Source organism: Triturus cristatus, chromosome 8 (genome assembly GCF_964204655.1).
Source record: "Triturus cristatus chromosome 8, aTriCri1.1, whole genome shotgun sequence".
In the NCBI taxonomy this organism is placed as follows: Eukaryota; Metazoa; Chordata; class Amphibia; order Caudata; family Salamandridae; genus Triturus; species Triturus cristatus.
In genome coordinates, this window is record NC_140591.1 from 97,418,501 (window position 1) to 97,439,125 (window position 20,625).

The 20,625-nt window shown below is 48.4% G+C and overlaps 1 protein-coding gene across 1 annotated transcript in view; it reads left to right on the forward strand.

The window, feature by feature from the left end:
* LOC146801625 (uncharacterized) overlaps positions 1-19,954 on the forward strand; it is a 126,777-nt gene extending 106,823 nt beyond the window's left edge. The window contains exon 4 of the mRNA XM_085624032.1: positions 19,626-19,954. Within this exon, the coding sequence (XP_085480158.1) occupies positions 19,626-19,657 (32 nt within the window). The 3' untranslated portion in view covers positions 19,658-19,954. The remainder of the gene's footprint in view (positions 1-19,625) is intronic.
* Positions 19,955-20,625: the final 671 nt, after the last annotated feature.

Consider the following 20,625-nt stretch of genomic DNA (forward strand, 5'->3'; position numbering starts at 1 on the left):
ATAGCACGCGGCAGAGTTCAGCACACAATCCTTTCACATTGGGGCAGCGACAACAGAGGCATGGATGGGGGTAACAATTGAAGGCATCAAGGGGCTAGGTAGGTGACTCTCCTCAGTCTATAAAAGATAGGTGAGGATCCCACGAGACGCGGAGCTTTACAGCAACAACCCACGACCCATCCTTCCTACCAACCCAACCCCCCACAACCGCACCACACCCACTATAGAGCAAGCTGAAACAGTTTGTCTTGGCAGGAGACAGATTGACATCTGTGTGGTTTGAGGGACACTCGTTTATTCGGAGGACCCAAGACTGGTGTGCATGGGGGGGGGCGGTGTCCCCAGGCCCAAAAAAACAGATATAAGATGGACGGGGGCGTCTGGAATGCGCTGGGAGCAGCTGCTGGCTACATTGGAGACCTTGCAGGAAAAGCACAGAGCTGAACCAGACCTGCTTATCGTGCACCTAGGGTGGAACAACCTCGCGCAGCTGGGGATAAAGGTTCTGCTGGGTCACATCAGGCACAACCTAACCAGGGCTGCCAGGTTAATATGGTTGAAAATTGTGCCCAGAGAAATATGGAGGGGGGCCTGGTCCACCAGGGCTCGGGAAAAATCCAGAAAGAAACTCAGCAAGGTGGTAACCAAATACTGCAGGGCAAACAGTTGGGAAGCCATTAGGCACAGCGTGATCAACCTGAGGCGCCCGCATTACTTCAGCAACTATGGGGTGCAATTTTTGAAGTCAGGAACAGGGGTATTCTGCGCCAATGTATGGGCAACCATGGTGCTGGCTGGGTGCCGCTGGTGAATGAACAACCGAATGGGAGAGCTGCCTGAGGATGTAGCCCAGGAACAGCGTGGTAAAGGAGATAAATGAATGGAGCTTAAGGAGGTTTGAAAGGCCACACCCGACCACGGCAGGGTAGCAGACCAGGCTACTTACCTTGGGATGCCTCACAGCAGGGTAAGGCAGTCAGAGATGAGAGAGGACACAGACCACAGCACTCACACCCCAGGCCCACCGGGCCACACCGAGCAGGTGAAGGTAGCAAGTTAAGCCGAAAAGACTTGTGGATTCACCCCCTGCACAGAAAGTAAAGACCAGCTCAAAGACTCCAGCTGACATCAATAAATGTCAAGATGATTTATAACGAGGTGTGTGGCTTTTTGAGACAGCTGTATTCCTGTATGTTTGATTTATGGCATGATTTATGTTTTGATGAAAAGCCAGCATTTTTTCGGTCTGTTTGATTTATGGCACAATGTATGATGACACGCTAGCGTAAGGGCTGACTTGATTTATGAGGCCAGTGATAAATGACAATTATTGCTCTATAACAGGTGTACATTCGGGATGATTTATGACCCTAATTAAGGTTGGTGTGGGGTACCGGTTGATAAACCTTGTGATTAATATAGCGGTGGCCAAAAATCTCCAAACACATTTTTAACAGGTGTAGTGTTTCATTCAAAATGGGAGTGGCCACGTCTGAGGTTTAGGAGAGAGGCCCGCACCGGAAGGGGGCTTAAGGGGCTTGCAGGTTAAACTGCGCCAAGGCCCAGGAATGTGATTCCGGTGAGGGATAATGGACAGGAAATGACACCCCAGCCCCAAGGAGAGAGAGAAGAGGTGAAGAGGCAACTGAGACAAACGGGCTTGAAAGGCACAATTCCCACAGGCCAATGGGAAGGCCGGGCGAAATTAAAAAAATGATCAGTGGTCCAAGGTTGACCAGATTCTCAAAACAAAAAATCGGGACAGGCCTAAAGTTTGCAGTAACCATTGACATAAAAGGAGGACTATTTGACAGCTGTCATGGACATAGAAAAAGACTACAATGACAGCCTTCTTCACAAGCACAGATACACTGCAAGGTACAGATTCAGAACCTTATAGGGGCATATTATCTAGGGCTGGCGATAATTATCGCCGAGCGCGCTAAGCGCGCTTTTCTTTATCGCCGGCTATCGCTGGAATAACTCTCCAAGCTAGCACTGTATTACCAACGCTCAGCACTATGGCAATAAATATTCCAGCGATAGTGGGGCAAATGGCCAAACCGCCTAAAAAGACAGCGATGTCCCTACCAAAACAGCGATGATCTTGGTGATAAGGCCCTGTGGCCTTAACCCCATAATCCACCTCCCATGTTAGGTATGCCTAACACAGGAATTTAGCAGACGTTAAATTCCTGCGTTAGGCCAGAGGTAGCGCGATTATTATCATCGCTACCTCTCCTTGCTAATATCGCGAAGCTGCCTTCGCGATATTTTCCCATGTTGTTTCTATCAGCCACGCCTACTTTGCATCTCATTATCGATGCGTAGCGAGTGGTGACTGAAACGGGAGATAAATCAAGGATACACACGCTAGCGTGTCCTTGTTAATAATACAATAGAATTATCGCCGCTTTTCACCTGAAAACGGGCGCTAAAGCGGCGATAAATCTATCGCCAGCTCTAGATAATATGCCCCATAGTGTTTTTCCCATCATCCGTTCATTACGATAAAGTTGCTAACCAGGGCTTATTTGGGTGATAATAAATTCTTATTAGTGTAGTCAACCTCAAACACTGTGTTATGCTTTAAACCGTGAGTTTGTGGGGGCTTATTTTCCAACGCGCTGCACCATGTTTACTTCACAAAAGTGATGCAAACCCAGCACAAGGAATTGTCTTGGGTTTTGCTTTCCAACGTAAATCCTGATTTGCATTGGAAAGTAGCCATAAAGTAAAATAGTAAGGTGCTGTACATGGGGGTGCCCATGCAACCACCCATGGATTTTGATGCTAATGTCTAGTGGGAAAATAATTTGACTTTGTCAAAGCATAGTATTTTGAACTGTTAGGGGCACCCTTCCAGTACAAAACCTTTGCTTGACATGCACACACGGCGCTATAGTGAAAAGAGTGCGCACTGGTGCAAGACAGTTTAATGTGTGTCACTGCTTGAGATAGAGCAGGAAAGCTAGATCTCGGAGGATATGATGCTGTTATACTGTCTTCATTTCATGCGGCACAGCAACTTTGGTTACTGCGCAGTGTGAAAACTCAGCAAATCTGACCCTTTGTTTCTCCAGGCCAAACACTCTTAACATATAATGGCCAGCAGTATGGATGACATGTGACTCCTACCCTTGTAGCCAACATCCTATGTAATATTTCCTATGCACTTACTTACATACTTGTATTATTAATGGTCTCTATATGATTTGCAGAGCCACTGGAGCTATGTGGCAGGGGAGCACTAAATTATGTGGCAGGTTTGACCAAATGATGTTGCAAGAAAAGCCAAATTAAGCGGCACGTTTGTAGCATTTGTTTCATATTTTGTTATTTTTACCCGTGATAATACTGTCTGGGCAAAATTTTGCCAACATTAGTACCAGTTTAACAGCCAAAAACAGTTTATGTGGACTCCCCTCCTAAAGATCTCTTTAGTGATTTGAAGCCGGGCCCTGTTTTGCCGTATAGTGCCCCAGGCCCATTCTGTCCACACCTGAAGCATGAGAGTCATAAATGTCCCTGCCAGCCCATAGACAGGGTTGTGCTAACATTGTCCACACTGTAGAAGTGGGGGCCAACTGCGACTTTCCGCTTTGGCAACTAAAATAGCGTCAGGGCTTAAAATAAACAATAGCCTTATAAGGAGCTTCCACATTAAAGCTTCCGAGAGGTGACGCAAAGTGTTTTTGATAAAAAGTTCAAACTTTTGTTATGATCTGCGGTCAAGCACCTGCCAAAATTAGATCTTGTGGTCAACTGTTCCTCATTTCAAATGTATAAAAGGACGGCTTACTCTACCAGTAAGGATGAGCGAAGTTGGTGGAGTACCCCTACGCAGAATTCCGTGGAGCTGAATAAAAACTCAGTGAAATAACTCTGTTCCTTCTCACCCCAATTAATAAAACAGAAATCTCACATACCTTTGGTAAAACAACAAATAACTGTCTTTGTATGAGGGATCCTCCAGTGCCAGGGGCTGCAATCTCCACAGGCAAGTGGTGCGCTCCGCATCATCCCCCTGTATTTGTTGTATGTGGGGATTGTGGTCAGAGTGGGTTCTGCCTAGGTAGTTTGCGCTGTAGCATTGCGCCAGCATTAGCGAGCTTACTACAAATCGGTCAATGCGAACATGTAATTTATGCGGGTGGGAACAGTGGGACTATAGGCACGCTTGCGGGTTGAGGGACATCCATGCATCTGTTAGGTCCCAATGACGTAGCCACTCCCTCAAGCTTCGGGCATTGGTTGTTGCAGCCATCTGTGTCAGTGGAGGGAAGAATCTGTCAAGGCTGGTGTCGAGCCTCTCATGCAAGTCACCTTCTAGCAGTCAGGAAATGTCGCACCAACGTGCCAGCAGCTCTGTCAGTGTGCGCCAAAGAGCATTCTGATCTGTGTTTGGGGCATATATGGAACCCATCACTATCGGCTTCCCTTTTGTCAATACGAATCAGCCATACCTATCTACTTCAGTCTCCTCGGGTGTGAACAGTCTCTGGTCTAGTCCAAATTAAGGCCCCCTGGCATAGGAGGAATAGCCTGTGGCTAGTATCTGACCTTTCCATCTCTGCTGCAACTACGGATCTCTGGCTGCGCTATGTGTGTCTCTTGCAGCAGCGCCACAAGGGTTGCGTGTCTCTTGAGATATGCATATATTTCGTATCTACGGGCCGGCGTGTGTAGCCCCCTAACATTCCAGGTGACTATGTTGGTGGGTGGCATGTGTAATAATCATAAGCTAATGACGTGTGTAGGTGATTTGGTGCGGCGGAGGCCAGGTGACGATGTGTCAGCCATGTAATCGGCATGGGGTGCGATATTTGTAATCTTATGATCGTGTCGCCTCGGACAGACTCTGGGGAAGGGAACCATGTGGGCTTTAACTGGGGTAGAGCAAAGGGACGACATGTGTCTGACCAAACAACAAGCAATGCCATATGGTTGGAATAGCGGGAGTAGGATAGAGCTTGTAAAAGGTGGGTCTGGCTGTTGGGCCCGTATTGCAGGTCGTCGGCCTGTATTTTTGGCTACTGAATTCTGCCTCAGAATGGCCACGTGGTGTCGCTTGTGTAGCACGGGGTCAGTGGGTTGGGCTTCGGGGGGTCCGGTGGGGGATGCCTTCTGGGATGGTCACTGGGGCTCCAGTGCCCATTTCATCTTCCATTTTGGTGGACTCTGGGCTTACCGGTACTAACTGGGTTTACCGTTGGGTTACCGTTATCACCTGGGGTCTACCTTGTAGATACCTGGGGTGTCTCCCAGCAGACCACAATAGTCTGCAGTGCAAGAAACACTGTCCAGTCACTCCCTAGAGCTAAGGAAAGGGTTATAGGTGTTACCACCTAAGCATAAATCCCCTCACCAGAGGTCTGGGTACTGCACTCTTCTTTTCTCATGCAGCAGCTCCGCTTGCATCCTGAAGAAGTTGCGGAACCTGTCTTTCACCCATTCCCGCCACTCCCTGGACGAGTGAGAGAAGTCCCTCATGTCCCTTCACTCTACATACGCGACTCTGAGGTTCGCCACTAACTCCTTGTTTTCCAGCAATGAGCAGTTCCATTTCCACGATCCTGGGCCAGGGGGGATCTCCCCTGTGAGTTCCCCCATCAAAACTGATTGCTCTGTGGTTAGAGAAGTGGACGGCAACCATGCAGCTTCGCCCAGACTTTACCTTTGGTGAGGTGAACAGGGAGGCAATCCGTGGGCACACCGATCTGTCCGGCCTACTCCAGGAAAAATTCCTGGCATTCTGCACCATGTGCCCGAGGAACACCTCACCTATCTACACCAACAGCCTGGACGTCACGACCATCCCCGCAGAGTCTGACCCAGTTTGTCCATCCATCTCTACTGTGCACTTGAAATCACCACCCATCAGGATGGCCCTGGAGGTCACGAGTTGCATCTTGAGCACCCTGAGCATCTCAAGCCGCTCCTTCTTCTCCGGGGAGGGTGGAGGCACAGACGTTGATGAGCCTCACAGGCTCACCGACGCACGAGCTGTCCGCCACCTGCTCGGTGACCTTGTCGGTGGTAACATGCCTCCCCTTGATCAGAATGCCAACAACATTGGTAAACCATGGGTTTACTGGTGCTAACTGGGGTTACCGTCTGATTGCCAGTGCTGCCTCGCTACCGTCTGGATACTTGGGGTGTCACCCAGCAGGCAACAATTGTCCGCAGTGCAAGAAAAACTGTCAAGTTCCTCCCAGGAGTGAAAGTGAGGGTCTTAGGTGTTTCCACCTAATCATAAATCCCCTCCCCAGAAATCTGGGGGATTTACAGGGCTGTGATGAATGTTAGGAACATTGGGGCATATTATCAAGAAAACTGCCGCGATAATGGGCTTGATAATATGCCCTTGAGAATTCCCATAGAAGCCCATGTTCTGGGGTCAACATGGGCTACTATTGGGATTCTCTGCGGCATATTATCAAGCCCATTATCGCCGCATTGTTAGTCCTCCAGCATTAGTCAACTCAAACGCCAGGAAAAGTAGAGTAGCTAGGGAGCGCAACGTTACCAGGCTGTAAGAGCTGACCATAGGTCTTGCGGGGGAGGGGGGGGAGGAATACTATTTTGTTCTCTTAGTGATCAAAACAGATACCAGCACGCTGAAAGTTGCATATACAATGCAAATTTACTTCACTTCAAAGTCGTAGATCCAATAATTATCATAATTACTACCACTTGATAGTGGTTTGAAAATGATGAGAACAGATACTGGACTTGATCTTAGCCACACATACGTCTGCAGTGAATTAACTAATAGAGCTTCTTCCCTGCAGCAGGTGTTGCAGTAAGTACGATTCAGCCACCTGGTGGGAGGCGTCTCATACGCCTCCCGCATCCCACCATTGCACGCCTTCACGTCCTCTCCGGCGGCGGCGCATGCCTGTAGGCGCGACCAGAGAGCTCAGCTGACGGCGCCAGTACCGAGTAGCGTCCTCGAAGTGCTACTACGTGAGGTACGCTAACTTCATTGGGGACGTCGCGGCACTTTCGCCGCATTTGCAACTCAGGCCAGCCCGGTCTTAGCGCGCACGGAGCGCCTTGGTAACTGGGACATTACCGATACCGGCTTTCTGCTGTAAGGAAGCGGGAGTGCCGAATCCTTTCTAATCGGAAGAGCGAGCCCGAGTTCCTCAGACGCTAGATGAAAACCAACCAGAGCTGAAGGCTCTACCGTGAACCTTGTTAGGAACAGAGCATTCCAGGGGGAGTGCAGACTCAAAGACTCGGAAGGCTTATCGCCTGAAAGATAAGTACCCCTATTTGGGTGAACTATATATGGTGTTTGACACTTTCTGTTCATCTCTTGTGTGTGTATTAACAGAAGAGAAAAGCAGCTGTCTGTTCAGGCAGCTGGGGTGGAGTACAGGAAAGCAAGGTCCCTCGCTTCTGACAACATCCCTGATTGGCGCCTGCGGACATCTGACGGTGGTGTTTCCTTACCTGCTGCATTTCCCTGGGGGCTGGCGGGTCCTCGCTGCGGAGCGGCTGTTTCTTCTCCGGCTGTTGTGGTGGTGTGTGTAGCGGCTGCTGCGTGGAGGGTCCAGCAGCCTACATATCCCAGGCTCCTTTGCCGCAGATCCCGGAAGCGGACACCAGGCATTTCGCGCCCGACGGCGATTTAAAAAAGACTCCTCCCCCCCGCATCGCGGGACCGCGCGCGGGCGGTGCCGGGCTAAGCCCGGGCAAAGGGCGGGCCGTCTGTGGCCGTCAGGGGCCAAAGGAGGCCGGGCTGGGCCATATCCCTTACCTTTTATTTCCAAATCTGATTAAGGTGATGCCCTCGCCAGGACCACGTGAAACTCCTTTAAGGGAGGGGGGCAACAACACAGGGACACTGGACAACTACTTCAAATCTGCCAAAGGAGACGCAGGCAAGGAAAATTCCCTGGAGAGACGCAGGGCGGAGCGGCGGCGCTCCATTGAATCCATGAAGAGCAGACCCTTGACAGAGATCATCCCGTATCCTATTTCCCAAGAGGAAGGTACGCCCCCCAATAGCTTAAATCCTCTGACTCTTGAGGACTTCCCCCTCTTATTTCGGGAAATTCCTAGTTCCCCTGGGTTGGTCCCTGGAAAGTCCATAGACACAACTCCTCCCACGACATGTGTTACCCCCGTTAATTTGGTTACCCAAACTCCCCCTTTGCATGCAACTAAGAAAAGTAAGCCTAAACAAAGTGTTGTGGTGGAGCTGCATAGGCCTCCACCAAGCAAACGTAGTAGAAAGTCAATGGGGGGAGGGGGAAAGCCAAACTATTCCATCTAGATTTTGGCAAAAAACTCACAAACGCACTACAATCTGGGAGGGACAATGAGACTGTGCCTATTGCTCTTCCCTCCAAGGCCCCCAGCTCCAAGATAGCTGTTACTAACAACGACCCAGTGGCCAATACATCTAATATAAATCCCCCTCTCATATCTATAGGGAGTATAGAATTCCTACTTTGTTCCCTTCTGCAGCCCATTAGCGATAGCCTGAAAAAAGTGGAGATTAGGCTCACTCTACTAGAGACATCTCTTACTACCTTGAACACCTTAGTTAGTAAGCAATCTAATAATATGGGACCTCATCTCCCCGCAGGAAACCCTCCTAAAATAGGAGTTCCACAGGGTGCCAACAAAGTCCCCCCTCAGAGCGTGTCTACTGCCCCCCCCCCTGCAGCCATTAATGGCTATTTCAGTCCAGGCACCGCGCAGTAACTCAACCAATAGGCCTTTACAACCCATAGACTCTGCCCCTCAAAGTTCCCAGACAGGGATTAATGGCGGCCACCAAGAAGCCGGCAGCGCCCCTCTATTCTCCCCGGGCCGGCAAGCCCCAAGACCAAGAAGACCAGATCTGCCGCCAGAAGCTAATAGTCTAACGGTGGTCCTAGCAGGTGCCCCCCATCTAAGATCAGGGGAAAATGAAGACTACCAATCCCTAAAGAAAAAGGTCATTAAATGGCTAAATTGGAACCGACCCCTACCATCTCATTTTAATAATGAGATTATTATGGTTAGAAGGGTCCCTTGGTTAGGGAAGACCAGAAAAACAATAATAGGGGATTGCATCTTGGTAACTTTTAAAGATCCGGGCACTGTTCTGCATATCTGTGAAGGAATAAATAGATCACTGGATTCCACTATTCAGACCCTTCCAGTATCCTTCTTTTTCCCCCCTATCCGCATGCACCATGCTCCATCGCATGATGAGTGGATAAGGGTGGAACATAGACGCAGACATAAGGACTATGTACAACGCCCAAATCTCCAATTGCAGGACACACCCTATTTTCATTTTAACCGTTTCAATTGTTTGAATGGTTTGGATGGGGTTGATTGACTTTCCGCTCACACGCCAATGACCCAAGACTGCGGCTCCTGTAGTCTTTCCAAGCCATCCACCCCGATTGTTGGTAAAACCCTTGGTCCAGTGAACGATCCAGTGTTCCTGGATGATGGCACCAGCAGACTTTTTGATCTATCTGCCCACAATGTTGACAATGCCTCTGGAATATTGAATGAGCCAACCCCTGTGGAGAACGGCTCCAGTGGACTTTCCGAACCATCGGTCCCTACTGTTGGTAATGCGTCAGAATTCCCGATTGCAGTAGAGTCTGGAACCATCTCCTCTAACCCCTCTGGTACGGCAACTAATACCCCTGAACATCTGAGGCTAATTTGCTGGAATGTTGCTGGACTGGCTAATAAACTGGGTGACCCGGACTGGGCAAATTATATCGAGACTGGAGACGTATGTATGTTCCAGGAAACCTGGGCCAGAGAGGACTATGGTCACCAAGGCTACATGTCATTCTTCATTCCAGCGAGGTGGGAAGGCAAAGGTCGTCCGTCAGGAGGGCTTACGACCTGGGTCGCATCTCATCTGGGCTGTGTGGCAACGCGGTTGTCGGCTAACTCTGAAGATATCCTTGCGGTTTCATTATCATGGCCCAACCAAGCTAAACTTGTGTTTATTAATATTTATTCTAGGCCAATGGGAATTGCAAAGGAATCACCGACCATAGATGAACTCTCCAACTTTATATCTGACCTACCGAGTGATTCATTCTATTTAGTGGGAGGGGATTTTAATTCTCATTTTGAGCCACTCCCTGGCCTTCTGGACGGGTTATCATCGGAAGAAGAGGCCAGATGGGCAGTGCCTTTAGTGGAAGCTCCACCTCCGAAGGCTTGGACCCCACTAGCACTACAAATTACAGCCCTCACCCTAAAGTTCGGAATCAGAGCTTGTAATGGGCGAATGAAATCCGACATACCCAGTAAAACCACTTACAACAGACCGGGAAGAGAGTCCCGTCTGGACTATGTCTTGGCCCAAATAGTGAAGTGGCCGACAATCCAGGATTTTAGGGTGACGGAAAGGACCGAGAGTGACCATAATGCACTTGAGCTTGACCTTGTTCACCCTGGCCCCCAAGCTCTCGTGACTAACGCGGAAGGGAACAACCCTGCGCTCCTCCTTGACAACAGCAGGAGAAGGATCAGGTGGGAGCACTTGGTTACAAGCAAGAATAAACTCCCCATGCTCTATGATGGGATAACCCCCATCTTGGAAACTGTGGGGAGCTTGGACACCGAGGCAAACAACAAAGACTCCCAGGGCAAATTGTACAAGGCTCATGAGGACCTCATAAAAGTTGCGGCACCTCATTTCACCTGTAGTTCACGAAAACTAAAAGGGGGGGCGGCAAGGCAAAACATCATGGTATAACCTAGCATGCAGAAGGGCAAAAACAGAACTCCTTAGACTAATCAAGGAGGGTTTAGGGGGGGATAGCCTTAAACAAAGCAGGCGAGCTTACAAGAAACTCATTGCCCACGCTAAGGCAGAATGGGAGGAAAATCAGTGGGAAGAACTCACCAAGGCCTTAGCGACCCAAAACCAACGTCTGTTTTGGAGGATAGTGAACGGGGGGTCGGGGAATTTACAATCGGCACTAGAGCCCAACATTGCCCCAGGGGTGTGGCAGGCTCACTTCCAGACCCTATACAGTTCTGAGCCGGGAGAATCTCCTGCTGTTGTTGAGGTGGGCTGGCCGGACTGTGAAGGGGAGCCAATAACGCTGGGCGAGGTCACCGCTGCCATCTCAGGACTGGCTTCTGGAAAGGCGCCGGGACTGGATGGATTACCAGGGGATATGTTTAAACAGGAGCCCACTGTTTGGGCCCCTTACCTTGCCGCCCTTTTCAATGGAGTTCTTGGTGGCATGGAAATCCCTAGTACTTGGCTGGGGGCAGAGGTGGTGCCCATCTTTAAAAAGGGCTCGCCTCTCCTCCCAGCCAACTACAGACCAATCAGTTTAATAGACGTGGCACAGAAACTGTTTGGTAGGGTTTTGCTGAATAGGCTCCAGGACTGGATGGAGGAGGTGGGTGCCCTTAGTCCCTACCAGGCGGGATTTAGGAAGGGGGTATCCACAGTGGACCAGGTTTTCAGATTGAACCTAATCTATTGGAGGACAGCAAAATTCGAGGGCGGTAGTCTGTACACAATTTTTGTGGACTTACGGGCCGCCTTCGATCTGGTGCCCAGGGGGAAACTTTGGAGCGTCCTGGCAGAGATGGGTGTTCCCCCGGACATCCTATTGATCTTACAGAGGCTGCACCACAATAATTACGCCCGAGTGAGGTGTGGGAGGTCGGGGGAACTGACCGATAGATTCCCGTTGGCCGGGGGGTAAGACAGGGTTGTGTGTTGGCACCAACCCTGTTTTGCCTCTTCGTCAACGGGATAATCGCCCATCTGAATGCCACTGACTATACTGACGCCCCCAAATTAAATGGCAGCAGGGTGCCCGCAATTATGTTTGCGGACGACACCCTGCTGCTATCCAAAACCCCTATGGGTATACAGAGGATTCTTGATTCCTTCGTGGCCTTCTGTACAGATAGGGGGCTGGAAATTAATGCGGCAAAAACCAAATTCATGGTTTTGAATCCGAGCCAAAAATTGCGGCCAAATCCGCAATTGGGAGCTGTACGGCTCGAGAGAGTAGCCACCTTTGAATACCTTGGTGTGACTCTCAACGAAACCATGACTTGGGGATCTCATCAGAGTAGGGCTAACCTCAAACTCATACAAACCACTGGGGGCATCGCCCGGATGATGACTGGTTCATCATACCGTCCATTGGGGGCACTAATCCAGATATATAAGGCCCAGGCTAGGGGAGCGATAATGTATGGGGCGGAACTATGGGGTTACACGTCTTGCCGGAGTCTGTCACTAACGGAAAATAAGTTTATAAGACAGATAGCCGCACTCCCGCCCAGCACCCCGCTCCTCCCCCTGAGGCTTGATTTGGGTTTACGACCGTTAGCTGATGAAATAAGCCTGAGACCCATAGCCTTCTGGCGTAGGCTGTGGAGTAGCAATGATCTTGCAGAATATCGGGCGGAACTGGTCGAACTTCTGAATCACCCAAAAGTGCTCAATATCCCTTGGGTCAAAAACATCCTAGCCACTTGCATGGAAATAGGGCTCCCTGATTTATGGACTGAGCCAGCGAAAGCCGCACTAACCATCTCCAAAAAGTCCCTGGCTAATGTATATCACGAACACAAATTAGCCAGGGCCCAAGCCACCCAGGCAGAAGGGTCCTTATCCTCCGTGTTTCTGCAAAGCAAGGATCTCTATAGGTTTGAGAAGGTATTGGATCCTATTTCCCCTGTACTGGCCCGGAAGCTGTTTCTCCAATGGAGATACGGCACACTGCCCTTCCGGTCTTTTACAAGCACCTGGTCATCGGCTCCCACCACAAAGCAGTGTCCGGTTTGTGATGCTACGGAGGAAACTGACTTGCATGTGGCTTTCTTCTGCCCAGCCTACAAGGTAGCACGAAAATACTGGCTCCTCCCGCTGATAAGGAATATGGGCTGCAGGGAATATGCACCAATGTATAGGATTTTAAAATCTGATGTCTCTGGCCCAACTGTCTTCGCATTAACAAAATTTCTTACCAACGTTTGGCATACGCGTAACCGAATTCTAAAGGCGTTGGGTCCCTCTTGAGAAAGAAAGGGAAAGGAAAAAAAAAATATATATATATATATATATTTTTTTTTCTTAATGAAATGACTTATCTGTGATTGTATATGTGTATTGTGTATTTTTTATGGCCAAATGGCCGAAATAAAGATTGGAATTGGAATTAGTTGAGGTAGGTACTTACCCTCCTCAACTAATATTCCATTTTCTTGTAGGTCTGCCCTGATAAACTAACCAATTAACCAATTGTTTTAATAATGATGAATTAAATTGCCTATTATCTCTTCTTTGATAACTTCTGTTTAATAACTTTTTAATTCTTAAGTGCTAAATTATTTATGTATTTTATCTTGTATGTACATATTTTACTTGTGCTTTTATGGTCATCCGACCGAAATAAAGCTATCAAAGAAGAAGAAGAATAGAGGATTCAAAATGTACTGTAGTGCATTTCCCAATAATTAATTTAACTTTTTAATTTTTAATTTCACATGTAAGGTGCACATTATTTTAAATGTAGCTACCTGAAGGTGGAAGACCAAAAAATCGTACAGAATATTTTATTTTTTAGCCGCACCTTTGACCCCGGCCCCACGCTTACTGACCCCACCCCCATTACGTGCAGCATCACATTTCTCATACTGTTTTGGAACGCACTTCGACCGGTGACCCCGCCCCACTGACCCCGCCCCCACCCCCCCCCCATTGCATACAGCATCACCGACCACGTGCTGTTTTTTAATGCATTTCGACCGACAATACAGTCACTTGTAGGTGAAAGGCAAACAGCATAAACAAAAAGTTGTATAGCGGGTCTTCGCTCCACCCCCCTCATGTTTTAGATCCATAGTTTCAAGGGCAAACAATTGCTTCTACACTAACTAGTGTAGTCAGATATCACACATACTGTTGACCAATCTTAAGTAATTCACTCAACGAGTGATCTGGTCTTAAATCTTTATCTGTCTTTCACAATTGTATTAAGATCTCGAAACCAGGGGGTAGAGACCTCCCAAAACTTTATTAGTTTCCTGTATCAGCGCCAAAAAGAGGCAGCTAAATAACGGGAAATGCTAATTCCTAACTATCCTACAAACTTAGAGAACTAAGAGTCCTATAAAATTATTTACATATGACAATTAGGACGACTACCTTACATGATGTCAAGAGTGATAAAGAAATGCAAACTCATTTGTTAAAAGAGCAAAACAAAATGTATACTCAATGCTTAATTGAAGAACAATCATTTGTCTGTAGCGGCTGTTGGTCTTGCACGCATTTCATCATGGGTAGGTTGTATTTACCATATCTTCTTTACCATGGCCTCATTCGAGATTTCCTTCAGACGATAGGCTGCAATTCCACTGACTGCCGACAGTGGGCCGCCGTCGGCATTACGTTGTCAACTCTGCTCCAAGGAAGGCTTCGAACAGCGCCCTGTTGGACAGCGGGTGATATCACGTCTCCTCTTTGTATTTTATTTTTACTGCCACAGTGGGAGAACGCATTTCTAGAAAACACATCCGGAGTAGGGATGCCACCTTTTTTGGAGAAAAATACCGGCCATTTGTTTAAGGAGTCTGCAAAGACCTCCCCTTGACACTAAAGAGGGCTATAAATAAAATGGTATGTATTCATTTGTAACATGACCTTTCTGCCTTTGTTTTCTTTAATTTTATGGCAAGGCCGGAGGCTCCTATTATGCTTTCTTATCTTGCTTTTTATTCAATAGCAGCCAAGATAAGTAACAGAAACAACAGTTCCCAGGGGCTCAGGGAATAAAACTGGCCAATGGGGACGTAGAAAACAGAAAACCTTAGACCAATCATAGTAACCGTAATAACAAACGTCATAACTGACTGCGCAGCTTCCTCTTTTCTTGCTGCTCGCAGTCAGATAAGTGCCCTTTTCTTTGCTCGCTTGACATTTCTTGTGTATTCCTTGTTTTACGCATAAATTATTTGTTGCTTTGTTTATATTGTTGCCTCATAGTGTTATACGCGCTCGCGTCCACTCGCTTTGCCGGTGTAACTTCAAACGCGCCTTCGCGCGCGCTTCCTTTTCCCCCCTCTGGGTCTCCCGGTGGTGCTGTCCATCACGCGCTCACCGTTTCAACTCGCGCTCTTTCCCCTCTACGGCGCCTTCGCCTCACCGAGTGCCCCTTTCACAGCGCTTCGACCTTTTCACCGTGAAGGGCTTCCCTGCTCCTTTCCTCTCGCTCTCTTCAACGCGAGTGCTCCGGCTATCCTACTTCCTGTGCACACGCCCCTGGGAGGTTGCTTCTGCTTGACTCCTCCCCCTTGGCTCCACATTAACCCCTTACTACCTAGGTTTGCAATTATGAGCTCTGATAGCTCTCCTGTAAGAGGCCAGGCTTCTCAGGAAGGTGAAGCCTTCAAGCAAGATTTAAATAAAGTGATAAATGCCTCTGTGGAAAATGCTGTGGAGTCTTCAATGAAACGCGTGTCCAAGGGCATGCAAAACACGATGTTGAGTCTGTTGTCCAAAGCCTTGGCCCAGTCTGCGGCGGATAGCAGACCAAAAAAGGTGGTTTCCTCTGCTTCCAATACTGCGTCATCACTGACTGGCGAGGTTCCCTCGCATCTGATTGAGGACAAAGTGCCTCCCAGGCCTCCTTGCAAGGAGGGGTTTATAGGTATCCAGGGTAAACGCAAGCACAAATCCAAACACGCAGAGGCTCCCAAAAAATTAGTTATATCCACCATTTTGGAAACTGACACAGACTTGGATGACGCAGATGACTTGTTTGACGTTTTTGACGTCTCTAATTCCCCCCCTTCAAAAAAGTCTAAATCGGATTCCTTTTCTTTTGAACCAGTTTTCGACTCTGACGGAGTCCCCATGTTCGACCCCTCTTCTATTAGGCACCCCAATTCTACCGAATGGGCTCCTGCTTTTCATGTGGGGGAGTACATTTCTGCCAGGTTACGCCTCCCTCTGGACTCAGCTGTCAGGTCACAACTAAAGTCCGAATGCCCTAAGCCTTCTTTACCGGAGAAAGTTACTATGGTTCCGGCTATCGATCAGCCCTTGCTTACGTTCTTCTCAAAGTTTGGGAAGGATCCCCGTAAAGGGGTGGACAAAGCTTGGTCCACGTGCCAGGACAAACTCCTTGACGTGGTGGGTCCCCTGGCACGCATTTTTGACTTGGCGGAATCCTCCCGCTTAGAGGGCTCTGACTTGCCTGCCGAAGAAATCTCCCTATGGGTACAGTGCGCATTCTGTCTTCTGGGCAATGCTAATGCCGCCATCACCCATGAGCGGCGTAAAGGTCTCCTAATTAAATTGGACCCCAAATTGGCCAATCTCGCTCCTCAGGACCCAGGTTCCAAAGCCAATGGCCTTCTCTTCGGGGACACTCTGGTCAAAGACCTCAGCAGTTTCGTGTCCACTTTCGCGTCTCTGGACAAGGCGCAACTATCCATAAAAAAGGTTTTTTCCCCCCGGGTTTTTGGACGGGCCGTCAGAGGCAGGGGTCGCTCTTCCGGCCGGTCCTTCCACAACCAAGGCTCCAGAGGTGCTTCCGCCTCGCAAGAATACAAACCCCATTTCTACTTGCAACGCGGCAGAGGTTTCCGGGGTCGCGGACAGAAGAACTACCGCAACAACAACAACTTCAACCAACAGGGTAAGTCCTCCCCCTGTGGGAGGTCGTCTAAAATTGTTTCTTTCCAAATGGCAAACAATCAGTGCAGATCCTTGGGTTCTAAACACGGTTCAAGGCTATCTTATAGAGCTTTACTCGCCGCCTTTTCAACCCACTCTGCCTCATCCCATGGTCTTCTCCCTCAACACGCAGGCTCTAATAGATTCAGAAATTCTTTCCCTTCTCCAAAAACAAGCCATCTCCATCGCCCCCTTCGATCCTTCCGGTTTCCTCAGCTCCATTTTCCTGGTTCAGAAAAAGAACAAAAAGCTACGCCCAGTGATCAATCCCAAATTGTTCAACCAGTTTGTGGTATATCGTCACTTCAAAATGGAGACCATTCTCCATCTCAAGAGATACTCTTCGACCAAACGACTGGATGGTCCGACTGGACTTACAAGACGCCTATCTCACTGTGCCCATTCATCCTTCGCCCACCAAATTTCTTCAGTTTCAGTGGTCAAACGTCACTTATCGCTTCACCTCCCTGCCTTTCGGGCTATCTTCAGCCCCCTGGTGTTTCACGAAACTCTTAAAACCGGTGGTGGCCTTTCTGAGATCCCTCGGGATCAGACTAATCATTTATTTAGATGACATTCTCCTCATGAGCTCGGACAAACAGCTCCTTCTATCGCATCTTCGCACCACACAGTCCCTTCTCTTGGATCTGGGTTTCCTTCTCAACTTCGAAAAATCTATGCTCATTCCTTCCCAGTCCATAGAGTTCTTGGGTTTTCAAGTAGATTCGTCCACGGCATGTCTCCTTCTCCCTCAGTCAAAGGTCTCCACGATCAAGTCAGAGATTCGGTCTGTTCTTCGGTCCTCCCTCATCTCCCTTCGATCTCTGGCACGAATAGTCGGCCTTCTGTCGGCGTCCATTCAGGCCATCTTCCCGGGGCCTCTTCATTACCGCGCTCTTCAGCGTTTAAAGATCAGACATCTTCGTTAGGGCTTGGCTTACTCCGATCTCATCTCCCTAGACCACGAAGCTCGAGACGAACTCCTTTGGTGGATAGACCATTTAGATGCGTGGAACAGCCGCGCTATCTTCACTACGGCCCCAGATCTTGTATTAGAATCAGATGCAAGCCTGTCGGGTTGGGGCGCCCGTTGTGGACAAATCTCGACTGGAGGTACATGGTCTCGAGAGGAGTCCAAATTGCACATCAACTGTTTAGAGATGCTTGCAGGTTCCTTTGCGATCCAAAGCCTTACCAAACACAAGGTTCGATGTTCCATCCTTCTTCGCATGGACAATGTTTCTGCTGTCCGCTACATAAACCACCTCGGGGGGACCAAGTCCAAGCCTCTGGCAGAGCTGGCAAAAAGTTTATGGGAATACTGTCTAATGAATCAAATTTCTCTAACGGCAGAATACCTGCCGGGGGACCTCAACGCGGTGGCAGACTGGCACTCTGGCCATCTTCGAGACTCCAGCGACTGGAAGCTCTTGCCATCCGTTTTCCTATCCCTTTCTCACAAATGGGGTCCTTTCTCGATAGACCTCTTCGCCTCACGCCTCAATTCTCAATTACCTCGTTTTTTCAGCTGGTGCCCAGATCCTTCCGCTCTTGCGACGGATGCCTTTCTCCAAGACTGGTCCCTACATCTCAACTATGCCTTTCCTCCGTTTCCCATGATCAATCGGGTACTCTATCAGGTACGACGGCAGTCGACGTCCTTAATCCTGGTTGTCCCGTTCTGGCAGTCTCAAGTTTGGTTCCCGTCTCTGTTAGAAATGGCGGTGGATTTTCCTGTCCTTCTCCCGGAACGAGAGGACCTTCTCCTCAATCCCCTGGGCTTCCCCCACAACCTGGTCCTGAAAAATTCTCTGGTCCTGTCTGCCGGGAAAGTGTCCTGTCTTCCCCTGTTGACATCCTCATTTCGCAGGAAGCTTCTCTCTTTATCAGCAAAGCCTGGGCCCCTGGAACCTCAAAAGCGTACAAATCCACTTGGTCTCTTTGGGCAAGCTGGTGTCTGGAACGACATATCGATCCCCTTTCAGCCCCTTTGAACTTTGTAGTTAATTTTCTGGCCTCGGAAGCCAGCGCGGGTAAGTCCTATAGGACCGTGAACCTGTATAGATCGGCCATTTCTCTTAACCATTCCCCTCTCGATGGCAAACCTATTGGCTCTCATCCCCTTATCTGCCGCCTGTTAAAAGGAGTTCGCTGTTCCAAACCTCCGTTGGCTAAGTATTCTAGCTTGTGGGATGTTTCAGTAGTTCTTAAGTTGTTTTCTGATTGGCCAGATAATGCTTCCCTTTCCCTAAAAATGTTATCTGCAAAACTTACTATGCTGTTATGTCTTGTTTCCATCAAACGTGTTTCTGATGTTAAGGCCTTGGACATTTCCGGCCGTCAATTCTCTCCTACAGGTGTTATGTTCCAGATTCACAGACGAACCAAAACTAATTTGAATTCTGTTTTTTACACCTATTTTCCCTCTCATCCAAAACTTTGTGTTGGTCAATGCTTAAAGATGTATGAACAAAGAACGGCTAATCTCAGAACGCCCTCCAATTCCCAACTTCTAATTTCCTTCCGCAAACCTCATCTCCCTGTTTCCTCTGCTACCCTTGCCCGTTGGGTGCGCTGGGTTATGTCCCTGGCAGGCATTGACGTCTCCGTCTTCGGAGCTCATTCCACTAGGGGAGCCATGGCCTCTAAGGCCTTTTGGGCAGGCTCCCGCCTCGAGGACATTCTGAGATCAGCTGGTTGGACCAATGATACAGTTTTTCGAATGTTTTATTGTAAACCTATTGACACTGTGGCTTCTTTAGTGATTAATATGCTTTGAACAAGCATAATAGGAGCCTCCGGTCTTGCCATAAAATGTAGATTTTCCTAGTTATTATGACGGAAAGTCTTAATTTTATTAAAGACACGGAGGCGAGTATTATCCCACCACTACACTACTAACATGTGTTCTCCCTCCCTTCAGCGAATCCAGCTCTGCCCCCGGCATCATCGTGATTATCCAGTCACACATCGACAGGGGTCTTCTCCGTCACAGAGTTTCTCTGCTTCCACTCCGGAGTCACCGTCGCCGAAGTCTACAACTCTCCAGTCCTGGTCTTCGTTGGTTCAAGAAGTTTGTTCATGGACCTTGGCTTTTTCCTTGGTTTTGGCAATCGTCCCCCTATTTTCTGACTTTATCTGACCAGCTCGTCAGCGAAAAGAGGAAGCTGCGCAGTCAGTTATAACGTTTGTTATTACGGTTACTATGATTGGTCTAAGGTTTTCTGTTTTCTACGTCCCCATTGGCCAGTTTTATTCCCTGAGCCCCTGGGAACTGTAGTTTCTGTTACTTATCTTGGCTGCTATTGAATAAAAAGCAAGATAAGAAAGAATAATACTCGCCTCCGTGTCTTTAATAAAATTAAGACTTTCCGTCATAATAACTAGGAAAATCTACATTATTAGTCATGAATCATTAATGCAGCCCTAAAACACATTTTTAAGTGCTATTTATATTTGCTGTTTCAGGTATGCACAAATGCTTATTTTTTTACTGTCCGGGATATGAAAATACCGGTTGTGCCACTATAAATTCAAAAAGCTGGCAACCCTAATAGGGAGATTGAATGGCAGATTTACAAGCCCCATGCGCCGCCGGTGCACCGGTGGCGCGGCCTGCTGAGAGATATTTACAAGCACAGATAAAGTCACCCTGTGTGACTTAACCTGTGCTTGTAAATATTGCCCCTGTTCACGCAACACTTTGCGTGATAAGGGCGTGACATGGGTGTTGCTGTGGGTATTCCCACTTCACACCCATGTCCACTGATGCATTTCCAGATTTACGAGAAATTGTAACTCTGGAAATGCGTCAGAATGCTTAGCGAGGTGCAACGAGGAGAAATGTTTTAATTTCTCCTCGATTTTTTTCCTCTTTCAATGTTTACGCATTGGAAGAGAAATCACCTCAATTGATTGTTTTT